The following is a 27932-nucleotide window of genomic DNA, read 5'->3' on the forward strand; positions in this document are numbered from 1 at the left end:
CCTGGCCAAGATAAAGCAAAGCAGTGCGACACATAACATATCACCACCGTCTCTGTCCAGTAGGGGGCTATATTTTCATTTATTTATTTAACCAGGTAGGACAGTTGAGAACAAGTTCTCATGTACAACTGCAACCTGGCCAAGATAAAGCAAAGCAGTGCGACACATAACATATTACCACCGTCTCCGTCCAGTAGGGGGCCATTACCACCGTCTCCGTCCAGTAGGGGGCCATTACCACCGTCTCCGTCCAGTAGGGGGCCATTACCACCGTCTCCGTCCAGTAGGGGGCCATTACCACCGTCTCCGTCCAGTAGGGGGCCATTACCACCGTCTCCGTCCAGTAGGGGGCCATTAACCACCGTCTCCGTCCAGTAGGGGGCCATTAACCACCGTCTCCGTCCAGTAGGGGGCCATTAATCACCGTCTCCGTCCAGTAGGGGGCCATTACCACCGTCTCCGTCCAGTAGGGGGCCATTACCACCGTCTCCGTCCAGTAGGGGGCCATTACCACCGTCTCCGTCCAGTAGGGGGCCATTACCACCGTCTCCGTCCAGTAGGGGGCCATTACCACCGTCTCCGTCCAGTAGGGGGCCATTACCACCGTCTCCGTCCAGTAGGGGGCCATTACCACCGTCTCCGTCCAGTAGGGGGCCATTACCACCGTCTCCGTCCAGTAGGGGGCCATTACCACCGTCTCCGTCCAGTAGGGGGCCATTACCACCGTCTCCGTCCAGTAGGGGGCCATTACCACCGTCTCCGTCCAGTAGGGGGCCATTACCACCGTCTCCGTCCAGTAGGGGGCCATTACCACCGTCTCCGTCCAGTAGGGGGCCATTACCACCGTGTCCGTCCAGTAGGGGGCCATTACCACCGTGTCCGTCCAGTAGGGGGCCATTACCACCGTCTCCGTCCAGTAGGGGGCCATTACCACCGTCTCCGTCCAGTAGGGGGCTATTACCACCGTCTCCGTCCAGTAGGGGGCTATTACCACTGTTGGAGGGTCTGACTGTGGTTTGGGTAGTTAGCCTTATTTAGGTATAGCATCTAATCATGTAGTTCTGGAGTGAGTGAGGTAAAACAGAGATTATTCCTTGTAAGTATAATGGACCCAAGCCATGAGCACAAGCTGCAAGTAGACATAGTGAAGAAGTACTGTAGCTAAAGAGCTAACCATTTACATTTACGTCATTTAGCAGATGCTCTTATCCAGAGCGACTTACAGTCTCCTGGTATACGACAGGTAGCCTAGTGGTTAGGGAGTTGGACTAGTAACTGAAAGGTTGCAAGATCGAATCCCCGAGCTGACAATGTAAAAATCTGTTGTTCTGCCCCTGAACAAGGCAGTTAACCCACTGTTCCTAGGCTGTCATTGTAAATAAGAATTTGTTCTTAACTGACTTGCCTAGTTAACCTCTATGGGCTAGGTGGGACGCAAGCGTCCCACCCGTGGTGCACTCCATCAACAGCAGGTGCATTTCAAGAGCGGCAAATTTGAATCCAAATAAATGTCAAAATTCAAATTTTTCAAACATACAACTATTTTACACCCTTTGAAAGATAAACATCTCCTTAATCTAACCACGTTTTACGATTTCAAAAAGGTTTTACGGCGAAAGCATAAATTTAGAGTATGTTAGGACAGTACATTTACAAGAGTTGTGTGTAATGTTGTGCCAATTCAAAGACAGGCGTCACCAAAACCATAAAATCAGCTAAAATTATGCACTAACCTTTTACAATCTCCAACAGATGACACTCCTAGGACATTGTGTTAGACAATGCATGCATTTTTAGTTATATCAAGTTCATATTTATATCCAAAAACAGCGTTTTACTGTGGCGTTGATGTTCAGGAAATCGTTTCCCTCCAATAACCGGCATTCAAGTCAGCACCACAAATTAAATAATTAAAATTAGAAAACATTGGTAAAATATTATATTGTCATTTAAAGAATTATAGATTTACATCTCTTGAACGCAATCAACTTGCCAGATTTAAAAATAACCTTACTGGGAAATCACACTTTGCAATAATCTGAGCACTGCGCCCAGAAAAATACGCGTTGCGATACAGACTAGCCGCCATGTTGGGGAGATCTAAAATCGAAAATACTATGTAAATAATCCATTACCTTTGATTCTCTTCATCTGATGTCACTTCCAGGTATCACAGGTCCATAACGAATGTAGTTTTGTTCAAAAAAGCTCATCATTTATGTCCAAAAATCTCCGTCTTGTTAGCACATGATCTAAGCCCGCCGGACTTCACTTCATGAACGAGGGGAAAAAATATATTTACGTTCGTTCAAACATGTCAAACGTTGTATAGCATAAATCATTAGGGCCTTTTTTAACCAGAACATGAATAATATTCAAGGTGGACGAATGCATTCTCTTTTATAACGTATTGGAACGAGGGTACCCAACATGAACTCGCGCGCCAGGTGTCTAATGGGCCATCATCGTTCCATGGCTCTTGTTCGGTCAGATCTCCCTCCAGAAGACTCAAAACACTTTGTAAAGGCTGGTGACATCTGGTGGAAGCAATAGAAAGTGCCAAAATATTCCTCAGCCCCTGTGTTTTTCAATGGCATAGGTTTAAAGGTAATACAACACATCAGGTATCCACTTCCTGTCAGAAAATGTCTCAGGGTTTTGCCTGCCAAATGAGTTCTGTTATACTCACAGACACCATTCAAACAGTTTTAGAAACTTTAGGGTGTTTTCTATCCATATATAATAAGTATATGCATATTCTAGTTACTGGGTAGGATTAGTAACCAGATTAAATCGGGTACATTTTTTTATCCAGCCGTGCAAATACTGCCCCCTAGCCCTAACAGGTTAAATAAAGGTAAAATAAAAAATACTGGAGCTAGCCCTACGGCCAGGTATTCTGGAGCTAGCCCTACGGCCAGGTATTCTGGATCTAGCCCTACGGCCAGGTATTCTGGAGCAAGCCCTACGGCCAGGTATTCTGGAGCTAGCCCTACGGCCAGGTATACTGGAGCTAGCCCTACGGCCAGGTATACTGGAGCTAGCCCTACGGCCAGGTATACTGGAGCTAGCCCTACGGCCAGGTATACTGGAGCTAGCCCTACGGCCAGGTATACTGGAGCCAGCCCTACGGCCAGGTATACTGGAGCCAGCCCTACGGCCAGGTATACTGGAGCCAGCCCTACGGCCAGGTATACAGGAGCCAGCCCTACGGCCAGGTATATAGGAGCTAGCTTCTGTGTTGAGTCATGACTGTCCTGATCAGGTCAGGGTAGAGGAGACCACCACCCTACAGATTATCTCCCAAAACCCCAACAGAGGAGGAGAGATCTAGGGGTCTGAAGATGTGGGGGTTTTATGACCCCTCACGCCATAATAAACCTTAGGCCACTGAGAAATTCCTTTGTCCTCTCACTATGGAGAACTGGCCTCAGAACATTAAAACATGCAATAAAGGGACTTTGGAACAATGGTTTCCATCAGCCACAATGGTGGTCATGACGAGAGGTGGAAAATGTATGTAACTTTTGAATTGTTATTAAAGGTTAAGAGATGACGTTATTATGAAAATATTGTACCTTTAAGAGTTTTCCCAGTATATGCCTGATGTTTATACATTGTACGTTGTGTGGAAAATATCCAAATCAAAGAGAATGTTTTGGTAAAGATGAGATGTGAAGGTAGTGTCTAAAATAGGATTTTAGTCAAATCTAGGCCTTGCCCCTTTACTTGGTCCGCCCAGAGAATTGCCCTAAAGGCGGTTACGCCCACTTCTGACCCTAGGGTATAAGACAGGAGAGTGAAGAATTAACATAGGAGACTAAGTGACCCCAAGCTGCAGCTAAGGTCCAACAAAGTCAACGAACCCCAAAACGAAACACAAGGTTGAAGACAAATAAATATTTTTCTACACGAGCTACGGACGAGTAGCTGTGTCTAAGCGGGTGAATTCAAGCCGAACCACACTCTCCATTGAATCGTGGTATATACACCGTTCGAGTCCGAAGCTGTGAGCTCTGAGCGACAGAGCTGTCTGTCCTCAGAAGACCCCTTTCAGATCAAGGGCGAGGGATCAGACCACTTAGCCAAGAAGGACACTGACATCGTGAGGACAACCAGAGAGTTGAACCGGAGAAGTGCGTCATTGAGAAGCCTAAACGACACACGCGGAGCTTCCCACCTGAGACCTCCAACACGTAATTACATCATTATATTCTGACCCATAAGAGCGGCAGTTCGGGGCAAGGCTAGGTTTAAATAAGCATGGCTGACAAATGAACCCAAATGTATATTTCTCTCGTGTACTTTCTTGATTTCTCTCTCTTTTAAATCCCCATTTTGGGTAACACGCGCCATAGTGTGTTGGCCCGTTATACTAAGTCCTAATCAATATCTAGACTGTGTTTTGTGTATGTGTATTTTTATCATCATTTTAGCTTGCTAGTAAATAAATAATCAACTAAGATTGGTGTGGTAAACTCATTGGTGAAGCCCGGGTCCGTGCAGATTCCCGGATTATGCGACGTTCAGAATGAGACTGTAGAGGAAATTGATTAATTTAGCAACTGTTGTAAAATCGATATTCTGATATCCTTTGAGTTAATTTGGGAAATAGAAACTCAATCAAAATACTGTTCCCAGGGTGCCCCAGGTTGATGAGTTAATAATTGCTTGATTCATCGCTTAATTCATTTAATCACGCAATTATAAACCGTTAATCATTCGATGAGCAACAGTCGTCACATTAACAAATACCAACGTCACGACATATGGCGCCCCCTGTGAGGAGTCTAAGATAGGACTAGGCCGCACTGTTGGGTTATTCCATATCAATTGTGTAGCAAGATACATACATTCCATCAATAGCTATAGGCAGGACTAGTGCGCGAGAGAAGTGTGTGTGTCGGTCCATTTCACCCAGATACTGGTCGGAATAGAACGACCCCGGTTGTATATCTGACCAAAGCAGTGTGAAGGGGGGTCTACTGAATGCTACGAGCTAGGACATATGTACCAGCCGATGTAGGCATTCTGAGAAATAATACTCGTTGGGCCTAACGTAGTGTTATTTCTGTCGATCGCTTTCAGGAGTGATCTGACTCGGTCATAAGTAATTCCTAGAGCAGAGGACATATGAGCCAGCCATTACGGAAATTAGAGTAGATCTATTCGTTTGACCGAAGCGAAGTTATTATCTCTCTACCTCTCGCGTTTGGTAAACGGGAAGAGGTTAAGGGTTGAACGTGAGACGTCACCAAGTAAACCTGTTCACTTGTTGGAGGGAACTTCCCTTGTGCGGCGAGGGGGAAACCCCGCGCAAGGAAAGCTAAGCATTGCGCCAGATGCTAGGCTAACAAAGGGGTAGCAGCCATTTTTGTTTTCCTCTTTGTTCATAGTGAATTCCCGCGTTAGGCAGGAATCCTGTGAGATCTCAGCTGGGGCTATCCGTAACCTCTGGCGAAGAATCGCCAGTCATTTTTCGTGAAATAAGTCAGGTTACGCTGTAGGATATCAAACCAGTCTTAACTGATTAGATATCATTGTCTTGTTCAATTTTATACATACATTAAATTGATACACTACCTTTCCAGGTTGGTTATGGGAATAATACACACACGAATGTGCCATAACCAATGAGACATAGTTACACTTTTCAACGTTAACTTAGATATAGCAACTAATTCAGGTTAATTAAAGCTAATTCCTTTAGCCTATACGGGGTTGACTAATCATTCAAATTGATTAATAGATTAAAGCTGTTTTACCAGCTTAATGGTGTTTAGGTAGACTTTTTAACAGTATTGTAAAATTCTATTTTCACTGGTACCCTGTCGATTTTAGCTTGTGTTAACAGTGACCTCCGGTGGTGAAGAATCACCAGTAATTATTTTTAAATAATTCAGGTTATGCTGTACGATATCTAACCAGTCTCAACTGATTGGATATCATTGTCTCGCTCAATTTAATATACATTAAATTGCTACACTACCTGTCCAAGGTGGTTATTGGAATAATACGCAAACTAATGTGTTCTAACCAATGAGACATAGTTAAACTTCTCAACGTTAACTTAGAGATAGCAACTCTTTCAGGTGAATTAAAATTAAAATTCCCAAATAGCCTATACAGGTTAGATTTTTCATTAAAATCGATTTAATCAATTAAACCTGTTTTGGCAAGTTCGGTAATAACCAACTCACATTACTGACCCAGTCTTGATGATTCATTGACGTTTACAAACTAAGTTAAATCGTGTTTGCATCCTCCAACTAAAAAACCCAAACATTACGTAAATTGAAATAACTGACAATCATAATAATGAGCAATCCATCAGATGGGTTTCCACCCATTTCCCCTCTAATCAGCGGACCTTCACCCACGGAAAGATTGATCGCGGACCTCAGCAACGATGCAAATCCTAACTATGCCGAGGGGCTGAAAATGTTAGATTTCAATGCCATAAGCGAGAAAAATGCAGACATTGCGACAGACGCTCTTCAAAATAGACCATCAGGCGGAGGCCTTGTGAAGGTTCTCTCCAGTTTAGCCCTCAACTATGCCCACCAGCAGAGATGGACAGTGCACCAGTACCTCAGTGCCCAGCAGAGGCACGAGCAGGAAGCTGGGGAGTTCAGGGTACAGGTGGAGAGAACCAGGGAGCTGGCATCAAAAGCCAAAAAAGATAAGCTACTGCTAGCCGAGGAACTGTGTGTGAGAACAGATAAATTGGAAGATCTGTCTAACACTTATAACAAAGAACGCGAACAAACTCTTGACCAAGTCCGTATTCTAAAAGAACAACTCGGTTTAGCTAAAACTAAATACGATGAAGTCCACGCGAAACTAGATGAATCGGACGAGCTAGCTAGAAAACGGGGTGAGCAAATTGATGCCCTGCAAGCGGTTGTGAATGAAACCACTCAAAGCAATAATGCTCTATTCCAAAAGCTGCAGACAAAGTGTTCAACAATGATTTAAACGCTAACCGAAATGATATAGAAGCTCTGATAAAAGATGTACTGCATCGTAAGAAATTTGAGAAAGAGGAAAAGGATAAGTCCTCATGACTAGTCGTAAAATCGTTGGAAACCGAGTCCGCCGAAATTCATGCAATTCAAGAGGACGCAAACATTTCCATTACCCCCGCCCCCACTCAAATCCCTGTCCAGGTACCGCCCGTTCTAGACACAAGCCCACAGGTTTTGTCTACAGACTTGGACACGGAGGTGGACATGCACGAGATAAGCAGCTTCGCAACAGATGATTCCTCTCCCATTCCGATAGAGGACAACACTGGGTCACGTAGGTGACTTATCTGTCTTGGAAATCGACGCAGATTACAAACCGCTCCGTTCTCCCAACCCACTCCATTTTGTTGGGGATATGACGAGAAAAACCAACTCGAACAGGCCATACCTTAGAACAGTCCTGGAGGACTGTGTGACCTGTCACGCTCTGATAGATTCGGGTTCGACAATTTCCCTCATATCCGAAACCTTGCTGGATGAACTAAAAAGGGCAGTGGACCCAACAAAACGTTGGTTGAAAACGGAACATTGCGATACGAATCTTCGAGGTTTCACTCAAGCTACCTCGCCCCTAACCAAACGTCTCCTACTTAAACTCAACTTCGAAAGCGTGTCACTGATACACCCCGTGTATGTGACTAGCATCGAAATCGAACGGATGCTGATTGGGAGTGATTTAATTGACCGTTTGGTACCACTAATGGATTGGAAAACCAATCAAATCTGGTCACAAATACCTATGCCAACTCCGTTGACTTCGCCGCATTCTTCCAAGGCTACCTGCCATACATTGTGCAACGACATGGGTCCGACGTCAGCATCTGACGCAAACCCGGTGAACTTGACCATGAGCCCGCCATTTGTGGCAAATGACAATGTGAGTTCGACTCGGAACTTAACCGAACATGAGGTTTTCTTGTGCGGCTTGGGTGATTCACCAGCCGACACTTACCGCCCTCCTCTGATAGGGGGCGTGTGCCTGAACGGCACTATGGCTGAGGATACCAGGCTGGCCACCTGATCAGAAAAATCCGCAATCAGTTTGGAAATGTTCAACGAAATTTCGAAAACAGCTAACTGCCATCCCCTTGTGCCGAAAACTTTTAGATTTCCACTGGGAACGACTCCCCAGACAACACTCACCGCAATAGGGGTGTGTGCGCTATCGATCCGCATTGGAACCAAGGAATTATCCCACTACCTACTGGTTGTCGCGGACCTCCCACATACAGTCTATGTGGGAGCGGATATCTTGGTAAGATTGGGTGTTAAACTTGATACCATACACCAAGTTCTTTGGTCTTTGGCGCAGCCAAACCAACATGCCTTGTCTTTCGACCCGGTGCGAATGGCTTCCGGGCAGACTATTCCTGAAGCTTGCAAGGCGATAACTGAGTCCGCCATGTTGATACCGGCAAGAACCACAGAGGTTTCTGTAAGACTGAACCTGGCGCCCGGATACCGGATGGAAGGCACCACTGCGTTCTTCCAACCCTCTCCAAAACTATTCGACTTGGGGCTAATTATCAATGGCAACCCACTGTTGGAACTAACCGCTGTTGGAACTAACCACTATCCACTTACCTCCTGGTACAAAATCTGACTCAAGCGGATATTTCCATTCCTCGGCACACTCAGCTAGGAACATTGATCGATTACTCCTTCCATGATTTTGAACTAGTTGTTCCCGTGATTGGGCCTCTTCCGTCCTCCCTAGACCTAGATGGTGAGGGAGGTACACTGTTTACTTGTCAGTCAAAAGCAATAGCACTAACTCCCGTATTGCCACTGGACGACACATCGGCGTTCCGGCTGGATGTCGATCCTGACAGCAACCTGTTAATATACTCCATCGTCACGGAGGATGATATTGCGTCTCCTCCGGCATGCGAAGTACACTCGTGAGGTAACAACCGATGACTCTTCCAAAAGTGACATGCCGTCACCACCCGATGAAGACCTGTACAATGTCGCCGAACCATATCCTGGTTTCCATGCACAGGTAATACAACTACTGTCGGAGGCTGATGCTCTTGTCAATGACACTGAACGCCATCAGTTGAGAGAATTGTTTAATAAACACAGTGAGATCTGGTCGACAGACTCGTTGGATTGCGGGGTTACGGGTATCCACGTGGTGCGTATTCCTACGCCACCCGGAGCAACTCCTACGTTTGTTAGACAATACAAAATCCCGCTCGCAGCATACGCAGCAGTACAAGAGATTATCGATTCCTTATTAGCTAAACGGATAATCAGGGAATGTAACAGTACGTACAGCGCTCCCGTGTGGCCCGTTCTGAAACCAACGGGTAAATGGCGTCTTACCATTGACTATAGACAACTCAACAAACTGGTTCCGTTGTCTCGTTGGCCAATGACACAGCTCGACCAAGAGTTGCCAAAGGTGGCAAACGCCAAGTACTTCTCCACCGTCGACGTGGCAAATGGTTTCTGGACCATGACAGTCGACCCGCGTGACCAACACAAGTTGGCTTTCTCTTTCTCGAACAAGCTCTTCACGTTCAATCGTTGCCCATTCGGGTATGCGAACTCCCCCTCAGAGTTCAACATCTTCCTGCACAAGGCGATGCCAGACGCAGCCTCTAGGGGGACGATAATTTACGTGGACGACGTTCTCATGAGAAGTGAGACTTGGTCACATCACCTCAATGAAATGGACCACGTTCTCACCCAACTCGGGACTGCAGGGGCTAAGTTGGCCATCATGAAAGGACAATGGTGCAGGACCAAGGTAAACTACGTTGGGCTTCTGGTGGGTGCCGAGGGCATCCTGCCACAGTCTAACCGAATCCAAGCAGTCCGCAACATCAAAACACCTACAAACCTTCACGAGGTGTGCAGCTTCTTGGGAGTATGTAATTACTCCCGTCAATTCATCGAAAACTATGCCGACTTGTCAAAACCGTTGACTCACCTTCTTCAGAAAGACACCCCATTCGTTTGGGATGCCACTCACAACGAAGCGGTGGCTTCCTTGAAAAACCTGCTTTGCGAGGCACCCTGCCTGGTATACCCCAACAAAGACAAGACATTATTTTTGGAAGTCGGTTTCTCAGAGCACTGCCTTAGCGCTGGGTTGTACCAAAAATACGACCAAGACAAACGTGTGGTTGCTTACGCGAGCAAAACACTCAACCCCGCCGAACACAAATACTCAGACTGCGAAAAAGCACTGCTGTCGACAGTCTGGGCAATCAAACACTTCACCAGTTATGTCGGCGGACAGAAGGTGATCATAGAAACATGTCACCAGCCTGTGACTTTTCTGAAAAGCCAACGAATCCGTGAGGGTGCTGTACACAACAGCAGGATAGCGGCTTGGCTCATGACGCTGCAGAGCCATGATGTAGTAATCAACTACGCAAAAGCAAAAAACCTGCCTTTGGGCAGTGCTTTGGCGGTGTGTCAACACTGTGGTGACGATGAAACCGACTCCGGACCACCCCCGCGTGACATCGCTCGGCCATTGCCTTCGAACCATGACTATTTCGAAGAGAACGTGTGTCTCGACATGCCGATGGCATTTGTAGATGGCTGTTCTTACCGCCATCTAGACCACTTGCAAGCTGGGGTGGGATTGGTATGGCACAACGACATTCCGTGCAAACCACTTCAATTTCAGCTCGGCAACAAGACCAGCCAGTTTGCAGAAGTGGCTGGCGTGCTGATCACCCTGCAAACAGCGGTAAAACACGAATTGGCAGAACTGGCGATCTGCACCGACTCAAACTACGCGAGACTCACCTTCTTATGCCACTTGCCATTTTGGAAACAAAAGCACATGACTACTTCAAGTGGTAAAGAGGTGAAAAACAAAGAGCTCATTCTAGCTTGTGATGACCTCATCACCAAACACGACATACAGGTGTATTGGAAGAAAGTCAAGGGACACTTCAAATCACCTGGTCGTGACAAACTTGGCAACGACCATGCTGACAGCATGGCGAAATCTGGTGCAATTCACGGCACCCCTTGGGTGTTTGATGCTCGAGACGAGAAACCCACTGAGGAAGCTATGGTGTCTGCGGTAACACGTAGCCATGTAGCACCACGGAAAACGTCTTCGCACGAACATAATGTGCTGCTAACGCATTCATTCATGAATGGCGACCTGGTAGCAATGCAACACCAAGATGAGTCCCTCGCCACTTTGATGGCATTCCTGTCGGATCCTGTCAACCACCCAGTGTCCGAAATGGCTTTGGCAGGTTCACACGACTTGCGTTCGCTGTACGCAACTAAACAGCACCTCACACTTGTAGATGACCTATTGGTGTATGTTTCAGAAACCGACACCGCTCGAAGGTGGGTGGTTCCTAAAACACAGAGGGGGATAATGATAGCTCATGCCCACGACGAGCCATGTGGAGGCCATAGGGGGGTCAAGGCTACATGTGAAACATTGCGACAGGTGGCCCACTGGCCTCACAAGGAACAAGACGTGGCACGATACGTGAGGGGGTGTCTAGTTTGCTGCCAGTTTAAACCCACCAAGCCACTTCACAGAGCACCCCTGCAACGCAAGGGTGTGTCTTACCCCTGGAGCTCGATCCAGATCGACTGGGTCGGCCCAGTTGCCAGGTCGGCCAGAGGCAACAAGTACCTCCTCACAGTGACTTGCACATTCACAAAGTGGGTGGAGTGCCTGCCGGCGACCAATGACACAGCGGAAACCACTGCCGTTCTTTTGCTAAACCACGTTTTGTCGTTTCGGCCTGCCAGGAGAAACCGTGGACAGCGACAGAGGAACCCACTTTTCGGCAGCTGTAATGACCGAACTGTGGAAACTCCTGGGAGTCAAAGCTAAACTACACATTGCGTACCACCCTAGGAGCTCGGGGGGGGGGGGTAGAAAGGAGCAACCAATCAATTGTCAGAATCTTGAGGAAATATGTGGCAGCCAACCACAAAGATTGGGACCTCAAACTCCCATTGGTACTGATGGCAATCAGAGCCACACGCAACAGGTCTACGGGAATGACACCCTTTGAGATGATGACGGGCCGGCAAATGACCCTTCCACTGCATCTCCTGAACCAACCGGGAGATGTCGCCGCAGCCACCTACACGGCTCATCAATACGTGACCGACTTGCGGAACCATCTCCAGACTACCTTTGCGTACGCTCAAGGACAATTGGAAAGAAGTGCAGAAGGTGACAAGACCTATTACGACAAAAAAGCCTCACACCAGGTGTTCGAGGTCGGAGATAAGGTGTGGTACTACATATACACCAAACCCGCGGGCGTCGCAACAAAGTTCCTGCCCCACTGGACGGGGCCACACGAGATTGTGGTGAAGCTATCACCTGTAGCTTACCAGATCAAAATCAGCAAAGGTCGACAAAACGCCACATTAAAGTGGGTCCACCGGAACCAAATCAAGTTGTACACTCCCCCCCATGGGAATAGAAGGGGTGCTAGCCAGCACCGAATAGATAAAAACCCTAGCAAAACCAGAGGTACTAAGAAAATTCTTAAGTACCCTCAGCTGATCCCTTCCAGGAGACCAGTACGTTGCACCTAATATCTTTTATTCTCTTCCCAGCTACCAGATATACATCTGTTGTCACTAGTGATATCGTCCTGCGCTGTACTGATTAAAAATAAGAAAAACAGAAAAATAGTTGTCAAAACAATTTTTGTTTACGAATACAAATAACTGAAATAATCCAACAATCTCTGATTATGCGTTTCTGTAGGATGGAGTTCCTTTGGATGATCCTGACACTCTGCGCCCAGGTCAAAACCAACCCAGCAGACGTAATCACGAACGGACCCCCTACGGGAATCGTTCTCTGCGACGATCCAGGACTCCTCATAACTAACTGCCGAGTACACACGCAGAGGGTATATGTCCGCCTAGATGCAGAGAATGTGTACCGCCAACACATTCCACCTGCGGCGCATTTGAGTTGGGCCGGGGCTGACTGGACCAGCCAGGCAATTAAGCACGCCCAGCTAGACACTGCCCATATGTTGGCCCAACTCCAAAAGTTCACAGTAACACAGTCAGAACTAGCTGAGCCCAGGCGAGAAAAACGATTCGTCGGGGCGCTACTATCGATAGGGGCAGCCGTAGGGTCACTATTTGCCCTAGGTACCACTGCCGTCAACGCAGTCAGTCTAGCCACAGTCAAGAGGAATGTTAGGGAGATTACTGAAGAGATGCCACTTATCCAGCAGCAGATGAAGGCACAGGCCCTTAGGTTGCAACATGTGGGAAAGTCTCTCCAGGACACTATTCTGGTGGTCAACACACACGCTACTCTCCTGAACAAAACTATCCTGTCTGTAGGAAAGCTAGCAGAGGTCATGAACCATGACTATGCCCATGTCCAATTGGTTCGATTGTTACTGGAGGATTTTCTCCGTGAAGTTAGCTCTTCTATGGACCACTTGGCCATGAATAGAATCCCCTCATATCTAGTGCCCCTCTCAATGGTGCACGACATATTGACCTCAGCTACTTCAACCACGATAAGGCCGTTACAGTCACATTTGGCCTATAGTCTGGGGTCGGCCATCCCAATACACGTTCATGTTGATCGTAATGAAGTGGGTTTTCTACTGACGCTGCCGGTTGTTGAACTGGAGAATATCTATAGATTGAAAACGGTTCTCAATGTAGGATTTTGGCGCGACAGTACCCACGTAAAGATTGCCACGCCCCCAGTTGTAGCTTACCAGGAAAACAACCCAGATTTCTATCTCACCCCTAACCTGCTAATGTGCACTCTAACCAAAGATGTCCACTACCTTTGTCCTAGCAAACCATTTGTCAGGGATAACACCGAGCGTCTTTGTGGTATTAAAGCTATCACCAGCGAAGAACGCTGTAGAGCCAAACTAGCAGCCAGGGATGGGGCCACCACCACACAAGTGGAGGTGGTAGGGAACCGATGGTTGGTCAACACACCGTTCGCGTCCGCCACTATGACTTACGAACGCCATGACTCCATCACCGAATTGAACCTCCCCAACCAGACTGTTTTTGTTACGGTACCAGAGGGGGCGATTATTCACGTAGACGACCTCGCTCTATACCACCTTCCCGACGACCGGATAGACACAGAGATTGAAATGCCGGACGCTTTTGCTAAACGTTCCCTTGAGTTACCACAAGCCATTCAATACCAAATCCAGTACGAGGGACCCATGACTGTTGATCTTAGCGTACTGGATGAGGCACTGTTAGTTGACCCGACTGACTACAGACCAAAAGATTGGTCTGTCGCCCGCTCTTGGACGGTGCCGGACAGTATCCTGACTGTGACTATGATCCTTGGTCTCATTTCCCTTGGCGTGTGCACCTACTACGTACACAGGCGCACACGTGCAATGGAAGACCTAATGAGGTCTTATACTAGGATCACCCGTGGGACGGAAGCGATCCCGATTTTTGGAAAGTTGGCAATGGATCCGGAAACCCTCTTACAGGGCCCAGTCCCAGCCTCCTCTCCCGAACTCGCTAGGTCAGCCCAGTAATGTCCCTAATGTAAGCTTTGGCCTTCAGGGGCCAAGTTTTTCCAAGTGCCTTAACTACCCACCTGCAAGTAGGATCACCCTAGACATGACATTAGAGACAATGCCATGATAGAGCTATTTAGCCTAGACCTTGGACATATATAGAACATAGTCCATATTAGATGATTAAGGTGTGGTAGACATATTTTGTATACTTTTATGTTTTTATTCAAATTTTTCGTTTCATTACCTTTGACACTTAGGAAGCCTTAGAGCCAAGACGCCGCTCGTTTGGGGAGGAAATGTGATGATGTATTGCCTGAGTGTTGTGCATTATTAACGTCTGCCAAGTTACTGCCTAGGTCCACTAGCCGGGATAACCGGACGACGGGCCGGAACACAGAGCCACTGCCAGACCTCCTAGGTCCATTCTGGTGGTGATCCACAGCTTGCGGAAAGCCTACCAGGGTGAACCACCAAAGGGGGGGGGGGCTGCTCTGATGATCCACAGACCAGGACATCCGATGGTCATTCTTATGGTGGGTTGCAACATGCAGAATCATTCCAAGTTGAACCTACCAGAGGGGGACTGTTATGACTGTCCTGATCAGGTCAGGGTAGAGGAGACCACCACCCTACAGATTATCTCCCAAAACCCCAACAGAGGAGGAGAGATCTAGGGGTCTGAAGATGTGGGGGTTTTATGACCCCTCACGCCATAATAAACCTTAGGCCACTGAGAAATTCCTTTGTCCTCTCACTATGGAGAACTGGCCTCAGAACATTAAAACATGCAATAAAGGGACTTTGGAACAATGCTTTCCGTCAGCCACAATGGTGGTCATGACGAGAGGTGGAATATGAAAATGTATGTAACTTTTGAATTGTTATTAAAGGTTAAGAGATGACGTTATTATGAAAATATTGTACCTTTAAGAGTTTTCCCAGTATATGGCTGATGTTTATACATTGTACGTTGTGTGGAAAATATCCAAATCAAAGAGAATGTTTTGGTAAAGATGAGATGTGAAGGTAGTGTCTAAAATAGGATTTTAGTCAAATCTAGGCCTTGCCCCTTTACTTGGTCCGCCCAGAGAATTGCCCTAAAGGCGGTTACGCCCACTTCTGACCCTAGGGTATAAGACAGGAGAGTGAAGAATTAACATAGGAGACTAAGTGACCCCAAGCTGCAGCTAAGGTCCAACAAAGTCAACGAACCCCAAAACGAAACACAAGGTTGAAGACAAATAAATCTTTTTCTACACGAGCTACGGACGAGTAGCTGTGTCTAAGCGGGTGAATTCAAGCCGAACCACACTCTCCATTGAATCGTGGTATATACACCGTTCGAGTCCGAAGCTGTGAGCTCTGAGCTACAGAGCTGTCTGTCCTCAGAAGACCCCTTTCAGATCAAGGGCGAGGGATCAGACCACTTAGCCAAGAAGGACACTGACATCGTGAGGACAACCAGAGAGTTGCGCCGGAGAAGTGCGTCATTGAGAAGCCTAAACGACACACGCGGAGCTTCCCACCTGAGACCTCCAACACGTAATTACATCATTATATTCTGACCCATAAGAGCGGCAGTTCGGGGCAAGGCTAGGTTTAAATAAGCATGGCTGACAAATGAACCCAAATGTATATTTCTCTCGTGTACTTTCTTGATTTCTCTCTCTTTTAAATCCCCATTTTGGGTACACGCGCCATAGTGTGTTGGCCCGTTATACTAAGTCCTAATCAATATCTAGACTGTGTTTTGTGTATGTGTATTTTTATCATCATTTTAGCTTGCTAGTAAATAAATAATCAACTAAGATTGGTGTGGTAAACTCATTGGTGAAGCCCGGGTCCGTGCAGATTCCCGGATTATGCGACGTTCAGAATGAGACTGTAGAGGAAACTGATTAATTTAGCGACTGTTGTAAAATCGATATTCTGATATCCTTTGAGTTAATTTGGGAAATAGAAACTCAATCAAAATACTGTTCCCATGGTGCCCCAGGTTGATGAGTTAATAATTGCTTGATTCATCGCTTAATTCATTTAATCACGCAATTATAAACCGTTAATCATTCGATGAGCAACAGTCGTCACATTAACTAATACAACGTCACGACAGTTGTGTGTGGCCAGGTGTGGCTGAGCCTGGCTAGCCGTGTTGCACTGTGTAGAGTGCAATAGTGTGCAGTCGAGTGCACTACAGTACACTGAGCTCTGTGTAAATGTGACAGGACAGCCCAAGATCTAGAGAACCACCTCCCAACAGCAGCTACACCAGGAGGGGAGGACATGACTTAAATATGAGAGGAGTGCAGTGAAGGGGCAGTGTTGGGAGAATGGTAAAGATGAGAGCAGGTTAGAAAAGGGTCACTCCAGACTGCTAAATCAGGGTAATGTTGGGGGAAAAGGATGGAGGGAGGTAGCTGAGATCAGAGGGAGAAGGGCAAGGGAGGAGGGGGTAAGATGGAGGAGGATGGGAGGTAGGCAGAGGAAGGAGGAGGATTGGAGGTGAGAGCAGAGGAAGGGAGTTCTTGCCTCTTGGCGATGTAGGAAGTCCTTTGAGAGGATGTCAAAATGTCAAACCTGAGTATTTTAGCAGTCTTGACACATACAACCTTTTCCTTCTTCCACACTCTCTCACCCCCCCCCCCTCCCCCCCACACCCAGATTTTGAACATGAGGGATGTTGGCTAGTGCAAAGAAGATGGGATGAGGCGCTCACACGCACACTTACTGGCAGACTTGACAGGTGACGTCTGATTGGAGGCCTCCGGTGAAAATTTGGTCAATGATGCAGCTACAGTGGTTTGGATTGTTGGCCTTCTTCCCGTTGTCGTCTCCTAGGTAACAGAACACAGAGAAAGAGAGATGGAGAGCGAGCACACATCAACACAGTGGACACCTTTGCACTTTTAAAGGACTCTTTCACTCACTCCCCCCCTTCTCGCTCTGTCACCCCCTCCCCCTCTGTAACCCCCTGCTTTCTGTCACACCCCCCTCCCCTGGCTCTCTCTCCACAGCAGTGAAGCCTGTCTAGCACCTCTAAACTCCCTCTACAATTCTGGCGAATCAGAGGCCTCCTTACTGCCGGGTCCCTCCCTCTGTGTCATGGCGGTGCAGTGGGGCACATTGTCATTCACCCCACAATCCTCTCGGTCCCTTCAGTGCGTGGCCCTGTCACTTTCCCTTCACTCTTCCCCTTCAGTACATTTCCACTGGTGCTGAGTGCAGACAACACACTGCATTATGGGTAGATTTGACACAGACATGTCTCCTCGGCTAAAGTGGAGTTTCAATTGACACGACTGAGGATTCAGCGCATGCAGAATTTATGCAGGCAGACAGACGTGCCAAATCACTTCTCTCTTATAACCTATTTCAACTGTAGGCTAACAGATTATTCCCTTTTTAACCAAACAATTACAGTGTAGATCTCATACATTTAGTCTTGATGAAACCCACTTTGGTCTCTATTCCGCAAGAAGAATCAGAACATCTCTCTTCAGTTACAGTAAACTCACACTGTCTGTACTGCATGAGTGCAGTTACACTGAAGAGATACAATATAGCTCAACCTCAGTGTCACTTCTCTTTAACAATAATACAGTACTATAGTGTATTTATCAGTAAGTTGTTAAGTGAAACTTTCCCACAGTATTTAAGTAATAAGTCAGGACAGTGATACTTACGGGTGGTGTCTCCTTTGCAGTGCCGGTGCAGCACGTCCAGCGCTGCGATGAGGAACTCGTGGGCATCCTGTTGCTCGTAGCCCGCTAAGTGACGTGCGTGAGTCCACACCAGGTGCAGCAGCCGGAAGGGAATGTGGGGCCAACGGTGGCCCGAGTAGAACTGTGGAGAGAAAGTAGGAAATTTGGAGAACAGAGATTTAACATCTGGCAGCCATGTTGTTAAAAGTACCTACACTCAACTTGTATCTTCACTAAAGCAGAAAAGTGAATGTTTTTCTTCATACAGCTGAGACCTTAGCACAGGGGTTCAAACCGTTCTGGGCCCGCGACCCCATTTTGATATCCAAAACATTTCACGACCCCCACCATGTAAAAAAAGTGTTGTAGTCAATGGCCAATGTTTACTTTTTAATTTGGAGCTTTGACAGTCTATTACCAATCAGTTTACAGTACTTAGAAATACTGTCAATCTGAAGGAAGTATGGTTTGAAGTGACTGAAATGCATCAGAAAGGTATTGGGAAGTTCAGAAGATCCTCAGGCAATAATTTTGTTTGAACATTAAATGCGATTATTTGTTGGTGAATGCTAGTTACTGAACTTCCAGAGAGGGTGTGTGAAACCAGACTGCTGAATCTCCAGGTTGCTATGGGGATTGGATGACTGACAGTCTAGGTCAGGGTGTGAGATGGAGAACACCATAATGAAAGGAGTGCTCTGCTTGAATGCAGAACCAAGCCCAGCCTATTATCACACACACACACACACACACACACACACACACACACACACACACACACACACACACACACACACACACACACACACACACACACACACACACACACACACACACACACACACACACCTTTAATCTCCTGACTCTCCCTCTGAGGCCTGATTGAGACTTGAGGAAACACACGCACGCACAAACAAGCTTATATCTTACAGGCTCTTTGGTCCTCCGCTGCAGCTTGAAGCAGGCTGACAAACCAAAGAGTCTATAAAAAGGAAGACGGGGAGGGGCTGATCAAAGACCATTTCCTCCCTGGCTGAGAGGAGCAATGTGTGGGTACAAAGTCTGAGGAACAGCCCCTCTTTCCTGGTACTGATGATGGTGCTGCATGCTCCAGGTTCAAAGGGAAGGAGGAACGCGTGGAGCAGGAACGAGCAACGTGATTGGGAGAGAGGGAAGAGAAGTAAGTGTGCGCGAGCGTCTGGCTCTTAGGGACAAGAACAGAGATATGCTCTCTAGCTGAATAGTTCTCAGCAAGCACAGAAAGTTTGTTCTGAAACTTTTATTCTAGTTCCCATTGTAGCATGACAAATATTCTCCAAGGGTATGCTTTTCACTTTTCTCCTTGGGTCTACTCTAGACACCAGTTAATTCACCCTTCACTGTCACATCTGAACAGCTGATTCAACTGGTCCACTCATCATCAGGCTCTCAATGAGTTGAATCAGGTGTTGTTTGTCTGGGGCTACAACAAAAGTGTGTGCTGTCGGGGGTAGTGGAGGACTGGAGTTGTTAACCACTGACACGGCTTTCCCCTGGATTCACCTGGTCAGTCGATGAGCCCTTACTGATGTCACTTGTTAAATCCACTTCAATCAGTGTAGCTGAAGGGGAGGAGACAGAGTAAAGAAGGATGTTGAAGCCTTGTCTATGTCATGGAAAGAGCAGGTCTAACGTTCTGTACACTCAGTGTATATACACACCAGAGAGTGGGGGGGACAGACACCTGAGCACCAGTTCTATAATGTTCAGGGAGCATTGAGTTTAGTAGATGTAATCTCACCAACTGACTGAACTCAACACATTCAGAACTGTGAAGGATTGGTAAGGAGCCTAGCATTTTGAAATAAGTATGGAGACAGATGAGACCGACAGACAGACAATCCCCCCACCCTCATACAGACTGGTGAGTTGAGGTTAAACGAAATGCCAAATACTGTAGCTGTATAATATGGCAGGGCATTCTTGTTGAACTCAGTTCATTTCTCTCAGACAGAGTTGTTTCCCTCCAGCTCCACAAAGCAATGATCCAGTAAGTGACTCCCCTCTGCAGTCAGTCTGGGAGAACATTCTGTTTTGATGTGGTTAGTCATTCCATTTCTATGTCTGACTGGCTGTAATTCTCTCTCATATGTTTTCCTTTGGCCTCCCAAACCCCTAGAAGACTGCATTTGACCGCCCTAGGTTTGCAACATTCCAGTCTTTCCCAGAAATCCCAGTTGGAGGACTCCCTCCCTGATTATTCCCTCCTGATTCCGGGAACTGGGATTCTCCAACAACAAACATTTCTGAAAAAGCGGTGAATTTGGGGATTTTTTACGGAATTGAGCAGATTGCCACCCTACCCCCCCCCAGCTCCGGCCATACCTCCTGAAAGAGCTGGGACATCTCACACACCAGACAGGAGTTGGACTGCATCTCACACTTGTGCCTGTCGGACAGGAAGAAGTCGCGCAGCAGGGGGGTGTGGGTGAGGGCCTGGACGATGCAGTTCATGAAGCACGTGTTGCCCAGGTTGATCAACCCTCGTAAACCTGATGGGGGACGGGGGGTTTAGAGAGAGAGGGGGAATGTGAAAAAGTAGGCCCATCTTCAAGACAAACAATCAAGAGCAGCACAGCTCTAACATTCACATCTCCTGTAACAGAGAGGAGGACATTACGCTCTAACATTCACATCTCCTGTAACAGAGAGGAGGACATTACGCTCTAACATTCACATCTCCTGTAACAGAGAGGAGGACATTACGCTCTAACATTCACATCTCCTGTAACAGAGAGGAGGACATTACGCTCTAACATTCAATTCTCCTGGTTCGGGCTAGCGCAATACAGTCACGGTTTGGGCTAGCGTAATCCAGCCACGGTTTGGGCTAGCGTAATCCAGCCACAGTTTGGGCTAGCGTAATCCAGCCACGGTTTGGGCTAGCGTAATCCAGCCACGGTTTGGGCTAGCGCAATCCAGCCACGGTTTGGGCTAGCGCAATCCAGCCACGGTTTGGGCTAGCGCAATCCAGCCACGGTTTGGGCTCGCGCAATCCAGCCACGGTTTGGGCTCGCGCAATCCAGCCACGGTTTGGGCTCGCGCAATCCAGCCACGGTTTGGGCTCGCGTAATCCAGCCATGGTTTGGGCTAGTGTAATCTAGCCATGGTTTGGGCTAGTGTAATCTAGCCATGGTTTGGCCAGTGCAGATAAAAGCTGTGGTCCACCACAAAGGCCTGTGTGAACAGATCAGGTGTGTCCCAGTGTGGAGCCTGGGACTGGTCCAGCCTGTTTGGCCCAGAATTAGAGCTCTCGGCTGGGGGTTAAACTCTCCAGACTCGACCCACTCCACATACCAAACACCTCGAGACAGCTGGTAGGCCTCTCTATGAGTGTTTCATTACAGCAAGAGGGAGGAAGAGAACAAAGTAGGAAGACTGAATGAACTCTAGAAAATCAAGCGAGATAACTGCAGAGAGAGGAAAAGAGATTGAGAGAGAAGAGGAAGAATGAAACACAGAGGCCTAAGTACGTTTGAATCTACAAAGAGTTTGAGAAACAGAGAGCATTTGAGCGAAAGAGAGAAGAAACCATCCTTGTTGTGTGAACTTGTCATTGAAGAAGGAACAGCGCATTCTCTCTCTCGCTCCCTCTCTGGGCTTCTGCCTGCTGCCCTGTGGTGTTCACTCCTTTCTAGCCCAATTTAAACACATACCGTAATTTCCGGACTATTAAGCGCACCTGAATATAAGCCGCACCCACTGAATTTTAAAAAAAGTATTATTTTGAACATAAATAAGCCGCACATGTCTATAAGCCGCAGGTGCCTACCGGTACATTGAAACAAATTAACTTTACACAGGCTTTAACGAAACACGGCTTGTAACAAAAATAAATAGGCTTTAACGAAACACGGCTTGTAACAAAAATAAATAGGCTTTAACGAAACACGGCTTGTAACAAAAATAAATAGGCTTTAACGAAACACGGCTTGTAACAAAAATAAATAGGCTTTAACGAAACACGGCTTGTAACAAAAAATAAAAAATGAGCAGTAAACAGTAGCCTACCAAGAAAGTCATTGGTCACTATCTTCCTCCTCCTGTCCACTGAAACCATCTCCTTCGGTGTCGGAGTTGAATAGCCTCAGAATTGCTTCATCCGATATTGGATCGTTTTCATTGTCGCTCTCTTCACTTTCATCCGGAGGCAAATCCCCCGCTGAGCCCTCTTCAACACGCAGCAGTCCAGCCTTTCGAAACCCGTTGATGATAGTTGATTTTTTGACAATGCTCCACGCTGTCAGGACCCACAAATTTGAAAGCGGGAAAAATCCATATATTAGCCGAGTCATTGTTTAAGCCGCGAAGTTCAAAGCGTGGGAAAAAAGTTGCGGCTTATAGTCCGGAATTTACAGTAAGTAACCCTGGACAATACAGACAACACCAGACACCTGGACTACACAGACAACACCAGACACCTGGACTACACAGACACCTGGACTACACAGATACACACACGTCTGGGTGATGAAATCGACCCTGCTACCATACTAGCACTTCATAAGGATGTGCGGAGAGCGGACCAGCCTATATCTCACCGATGGTGCAGTTTGTAGTGATTTTCCTTCGCTTTGGATTGTGCCGTAGTAACTCCAGCTCTCGCTTCGTAGGCTCCCACGTCGAGTATTTCTCCCCTACACCTGGTCACAAAGACAGAGACATCGTTGAGACATTGACAAAACCATCAATATTTTCAACCTGATCCTTGATAAAGGTAGCCTGGTCCCAGATCTGTTTGTGCAACAGTCTCACAATCAATTCGTGCATATATGCACATAATGTACTTCAGCAAATTTCGTGCGTTTTTGTGCGTTTTGTGTGGCTTAATTCGTGCGAAAAGACACAAATTTAACCAGTAGGCTACACACAAGCTTTTGCAACAACCATATAGACGCGATAGTTCATATTTCATTTTTGTTCTTCTTAATGGCTAATTCAACGTCATGAATATACAGAAATGTTGTCTTTGTTTAACCATGTTTTAAAACGTGTCGTTTTATGCCTATATGCACTGTTTAGACTTTCTGAACAGAATTTTTTTGAAAAGACGCACATTTACGTTCGACTTAATTCGTGGGAAAATTTGTTTTATTAATGCCAATGCTGTTTTCTGTGCTTGATTTCGCTTAATACTTTGGATACTGGTGCACTTGTAATCAGAAGTCATTGAAAGAAATGTATTTAATCTTCCACCCCACTCTTCCGATACATTTATTTGCTGCAGACAAGATGATATTCAACAGGTAGGCATTTTGAAACCGTTCAGAGATTACTCCAAGTAATGGCACTCTTTGGGATCTTTGCCAGGGAACATTTAAATACATTATCAATGGCAAATACTGTTTTCTATGCTTGATTTCACTTAATATTTTTGGGTGTTGTGCTCATTGCAGTCAGAAAACATGTTGGCCGATCAAAACCCTTGCGGGTGATGTTGCTTTCTCTCCCCAAGTCGTACAAGAAAATACCAGAAAACTGACCCAAGATCAGTACTGTACATATGCAACATCAACCCAATGTAATGCGGAGCGCGTTCCAGCTCGTCAACACAATCAGCTGCAGGGGAGGTTACTTTCTGTGTTGTTCAATTTATATAAGAATATCAAATTAAATGAATCTAAGAAATGCTTTTCCAGGCAGTTTGAATGTATATTCTTATTCTGTGCAGATTCTGTGTAATTTGACCTACAACACAAATGCGCATCATGACTTCAACAAAAAAGGCAACTTGGAACGTACCCGATCCTCCCATGCGATCATTCTCTTTCCCGGTAAGTGAAGTATGCAATTAAACCGCAGCTAGAACATAACTACGTGTTTTATGTTTTTATTATGCTTTAAACAGAAGGCGCTGTGAATTATTGGCCTGCTCTGATATATGTGTTAGTTGGCTTCTAAACGAGTTGGAAAAAGTGGATTTGGTGTCAGATGGTATCAGTTTAGTGTCAAAATGATATCTAATTGACTGATGGACAATGACTTGCTAAGTGACTTTGTTACATTTGCAATATGTTTGAACAGGGATGTACCATCACCAAAATGGCATTCTGAAATCAACACTAAAAATGGCATCACTATAGTCTCTAGGCCGTGCCGAGTTCAACGAGACGCCCCGCTTGACTGTAGCTTGCTCTGAGAGCAGCAACCGTGAAAAAAAGTAGGCCCAAAATTAAGCCTGGCTCTAAATTTCAAGTGCTTTTGGGTGACAGCGAGAGAACCGTTAGGGTTAGAAGCACAATTCGACCTCAGGTATGTTCTCGAGGTCCTCCTGATCTGTGCAAACCTTGACCATGTGGCATTAACCCTTAGCAGTGAAAAGAAGGTGTTAACATCAAACAGTTTGCAATGACTTTTCTCCCCATAGGAATACATTGCCTATTCCCCTAAATTCAACCTGAAGCCTATGTGGGTTATGAATGTCTTATGAACCTGTCTTTGATGACTATCCATCAGGCCACCATGAGGTCTACCTGTGTCGATTCTAAGCTTCCTGGAGCAACCGGAAGTTGTTAAAAACACCCTAAAGGTGTTTTGATATAACCAGCCTGCAGATTGTGAAAAGCACTGCATTCAACCCTGTGTGGATAAGTCAATTCTTAACATAGAGACTTTAATCTCAGGATTATGTAAGAGCATACCCCAATCAGTATATGTGTAAACTTATAGCTTCCAGTGCCAACCGGAAGTTCCTTAAATATGGGTCACAGGGGCTGTTTCAAAGGGTTAAAAAAATTCAGATCATTTCAAAACTTCATATGTGTGACTAGGTAACCCTCATCAACTGTAAATCAGTCATTTATCCCATCAGATTTGCAAGAAAAAATAATACACACAGCAAGGATGGAGTGACACAGTGTGGGGCCTAGAGACACACAGTGCCCGCAATAGTTACTTTTGTTCAACTGTCAAGGAACCGTCAGACCTAGAGCTCTGAAACTTTAGAAACCTGTTCTAGAGCTCAAGTCGATAGTGCATGGTGAGTTATGTGGCTCTAGATGGTTCTCAGACCGAGAAACAGCCTCGTACATTTGCAATATTTTTAATTCATTTTAACATCACGAAAATGGCGACATTTAGAAATGTCCCACAGTCACAAGACTAGGTGCATTGAAACCGCCTCGGCCCATAGAGACGGACCCCAACGTTTCTGTCCGATAGCTCATTCAAGGACCACGTAGCAACATATAAACATAACAGCCAGAGGGATTCCAAAGAAATGAGAAAAAAATGAAATAAAACCATTCCACATTATATCAAATCAAATACAGACATATAGCGAATACTTTTTTTTTTACATTTTGTTTTGTACATATATGCGCGAATTGAATGTGAGGTTGGGCTGCCACGGTCTAGACATCTGCTGTGGGCAAAAAATCTATAAACAACAAATGTCACATGACCGGATGAGGTAACCATTCTTGTTCTTCTTGTAACTTTCCGGTAGGCTGGAAGCTTTCTGGTGTTTTGCTGCTCGTCACAGGTCGACGCAGGTATTGCACTTGATTTATCGTTCTCATAACCGTAGGTGCAGTCAAGTTGAAATACGAAAGCTTTCTAGCTATTTCGCACTGACGGTAATTTGAACACAAGAAAGTTTCTAGTGAAAAGGTGCTTACACTCAGAGCCATGTATTTACACTCAGCCAGCTCATAGTACAATTCCACCCTAGACTTAGTACGGGTTACCGTTTTGGTAATTTTGGTTGGCCAACAAAATTTAAGACTACAATGACTGCATACGTTTCCCAAAAATGTTATATGAAAAAAAAAAGGTTTTGGTATTGATGGACAATGACAAGGCTGCTATTGTATTTTCAGTTACATTCTCGTGAAATAAAAATGGTTTACATGTTTGTTTTTTGTAAGAAATACATGGAACTACAACGGAATAAAACACCATTCGCCATCATGCATTGCTTACATTCATTCTATACTGAAAAGTCTATTCAGAAAAATCGAAAACAGTACATATAGGCATACAACTACAATGTTTTACTAGGGATTAAAAAAAATACAAAATATCTATATATTCATAACATAAAATAAATAAAGAATGAAATTCAGGCTATCGCGTCTATGGTTGTTGCAAATGCTTGTGTGTCGCCTACTGGTTAAATTCGTGTCTTTTCGCACGATTTGAACCACACAAAAATGCACAAAAACGCACGAAATCTGCTGAAATACATTTTGTACATATATGCGCGAAATGAATGTGAGGTTGGGCTGGTTTGTGCTGTCCTGCCAACTCCTATGGTAATTGTCACACCAGTGACCATAAGAGTTGGCAAATAGATCTGGGACCAGGCTATGATGGAGGTCTATTGCAGGGATCATTCACTAGATTTGGCCCACGGGACAATTTGTTCTTGAGCGAATGGTTGGGGGCCAGAACATAATGACAAAAATAATGGAGACTGCAGACTGACTGCAAGAAGCCCAAACAGATATCATATTTGACTAAAACAATCATTTCAAACCTTGAACATTTGTAAACGATCATGTGTCTATTATGAGTTGGAATATTTGGAAACAGATTTTCTAAATTAAAATCACTTGGAGCTGATTTGCTGGTGTTTTACAGTAATTGTTCTTACTACCCAAGGGCCACCAGTGGGGAAACAATGGTCTATTGAGACCAAAACATTGGTACAAAGATCCATTAAATCTGTGGAGCATGTAGATCACCAGTGTGCTGGAGTTTCTTTTCAAACCTGAACCTAAGGAAAGTCCAGTGGCACGCCTCAGCTATACCTCAGGGCTTCATTCCAGGGCCAGTAGCACTACTCACATTGTATATTAACCATATTGATTCCTTAGTGAACAACTGGAAGCTACACTTTTATGCTGATGACACTGTGCCAGTATTTCCACTGCAGTCATTTATAGGTGGTTGCTGCGCCACGACAAAATCACTGATGCCACGGCCCACAAATATGGATCATGAAAAAAATATATTTCTGCTAAGGGCGACTTTGAAGATGCTAGAACAGTCCACATTTACTTTTCCTCTGCAAACAAAACTAGTAATGAATAGAAAACGTATTCTACTCTGGGAGAGTCAGATTTATCTAGTTACCTAGTCGGCTTGTTGTTGCATGTTCTATGCCAGAGAAATATTACTCTCGAGGCATTTTCAAGTTGAGTGACATTGAGAAGGAAACATGCCGTCTGACAAGCAGTCAATGCACAAGTCTTGCAATCGCAGGGAAAACAACACTTTTGATAGCTTTGTTTATTTTATAACTAGTTATTTTATAACAATGATGGCCTAAGAAAAGTGGCTTAACTGCCTTGTTCAGGGGCAGAATGACAGATTTTTACCTCGTCAGCTTGGGGATTTGATCCAGCAACTTTTCGGTTAACTAGTCCAACGCTCTAACCACTACCTGCCGCCCCGGAGGATCCCAGCTTTCCAGTCCTACTTTATTTATTTCTCAACTCTTAAATATGTGCGAACTGCATCTTTTTAAACCCAGAGTTTTTAGCAATACCATGATTAAGAATGTTACCGCTTTGCAATTTGCTGTGAGTGCATAGAGGAGAGTGGAGTTCAATGTAACACAGATCATCTAACTTGGGGTAAAACACCACCCTACTTCAAAATCCTTTCAATTGTAATGACACAGATTCATGGTGACATGAAGTGGTTTCTGTGAGAGGTACAGG

The 27932-nt window shown here is 45.7% G+C and overlaps 1 protein-coding gene across 3 annotated transcripts in view; it reads right to left on the reverse strand.

The window, feature by feature from the left end:
- Positions 1-27932, reverse strand: part of LOC106606419 (ubiquitin carboxyl-terminal hydrolase 22) — a 101282-nt gene that overhangs the window by 24925 nt on the left and 48425 nt on the right. For all 3 annotated transcript variants that reach the window (XM_045719856.2, XM_045719857.2, XM_045719855.2), the window contains 4 exons: positions 22806-22907; positions 20590-20756; positions 18208-18367; positions 17253-17358 (listed from right to left, as the gene is read on the reverse strand). In XM_045719856.2, the coding sequence (XP_045575812.2) occupies positions 17253-17358; positions 18208-18367; positions 20590-20756; positions 22806-22907 (535 nt within the window). The remainder of the gene's footprint in view (positions 1-17252; positions 17359-18207; positions 18368-20589; positions 20757-22805; positions 22908-27932) is intronic.

Source organism: Salmo salar, chromosome 06 (genome assembly GCF_965601325.2).
Source record: "Salmo salar chromosome 06, fSalSal1, whole genome shotgun sequence".
NCBI lineage: Eukaryota > Metazoa > Chordata > Actinopteri > Salmoniformes > Salmonidae > Salmo > Salmo salar.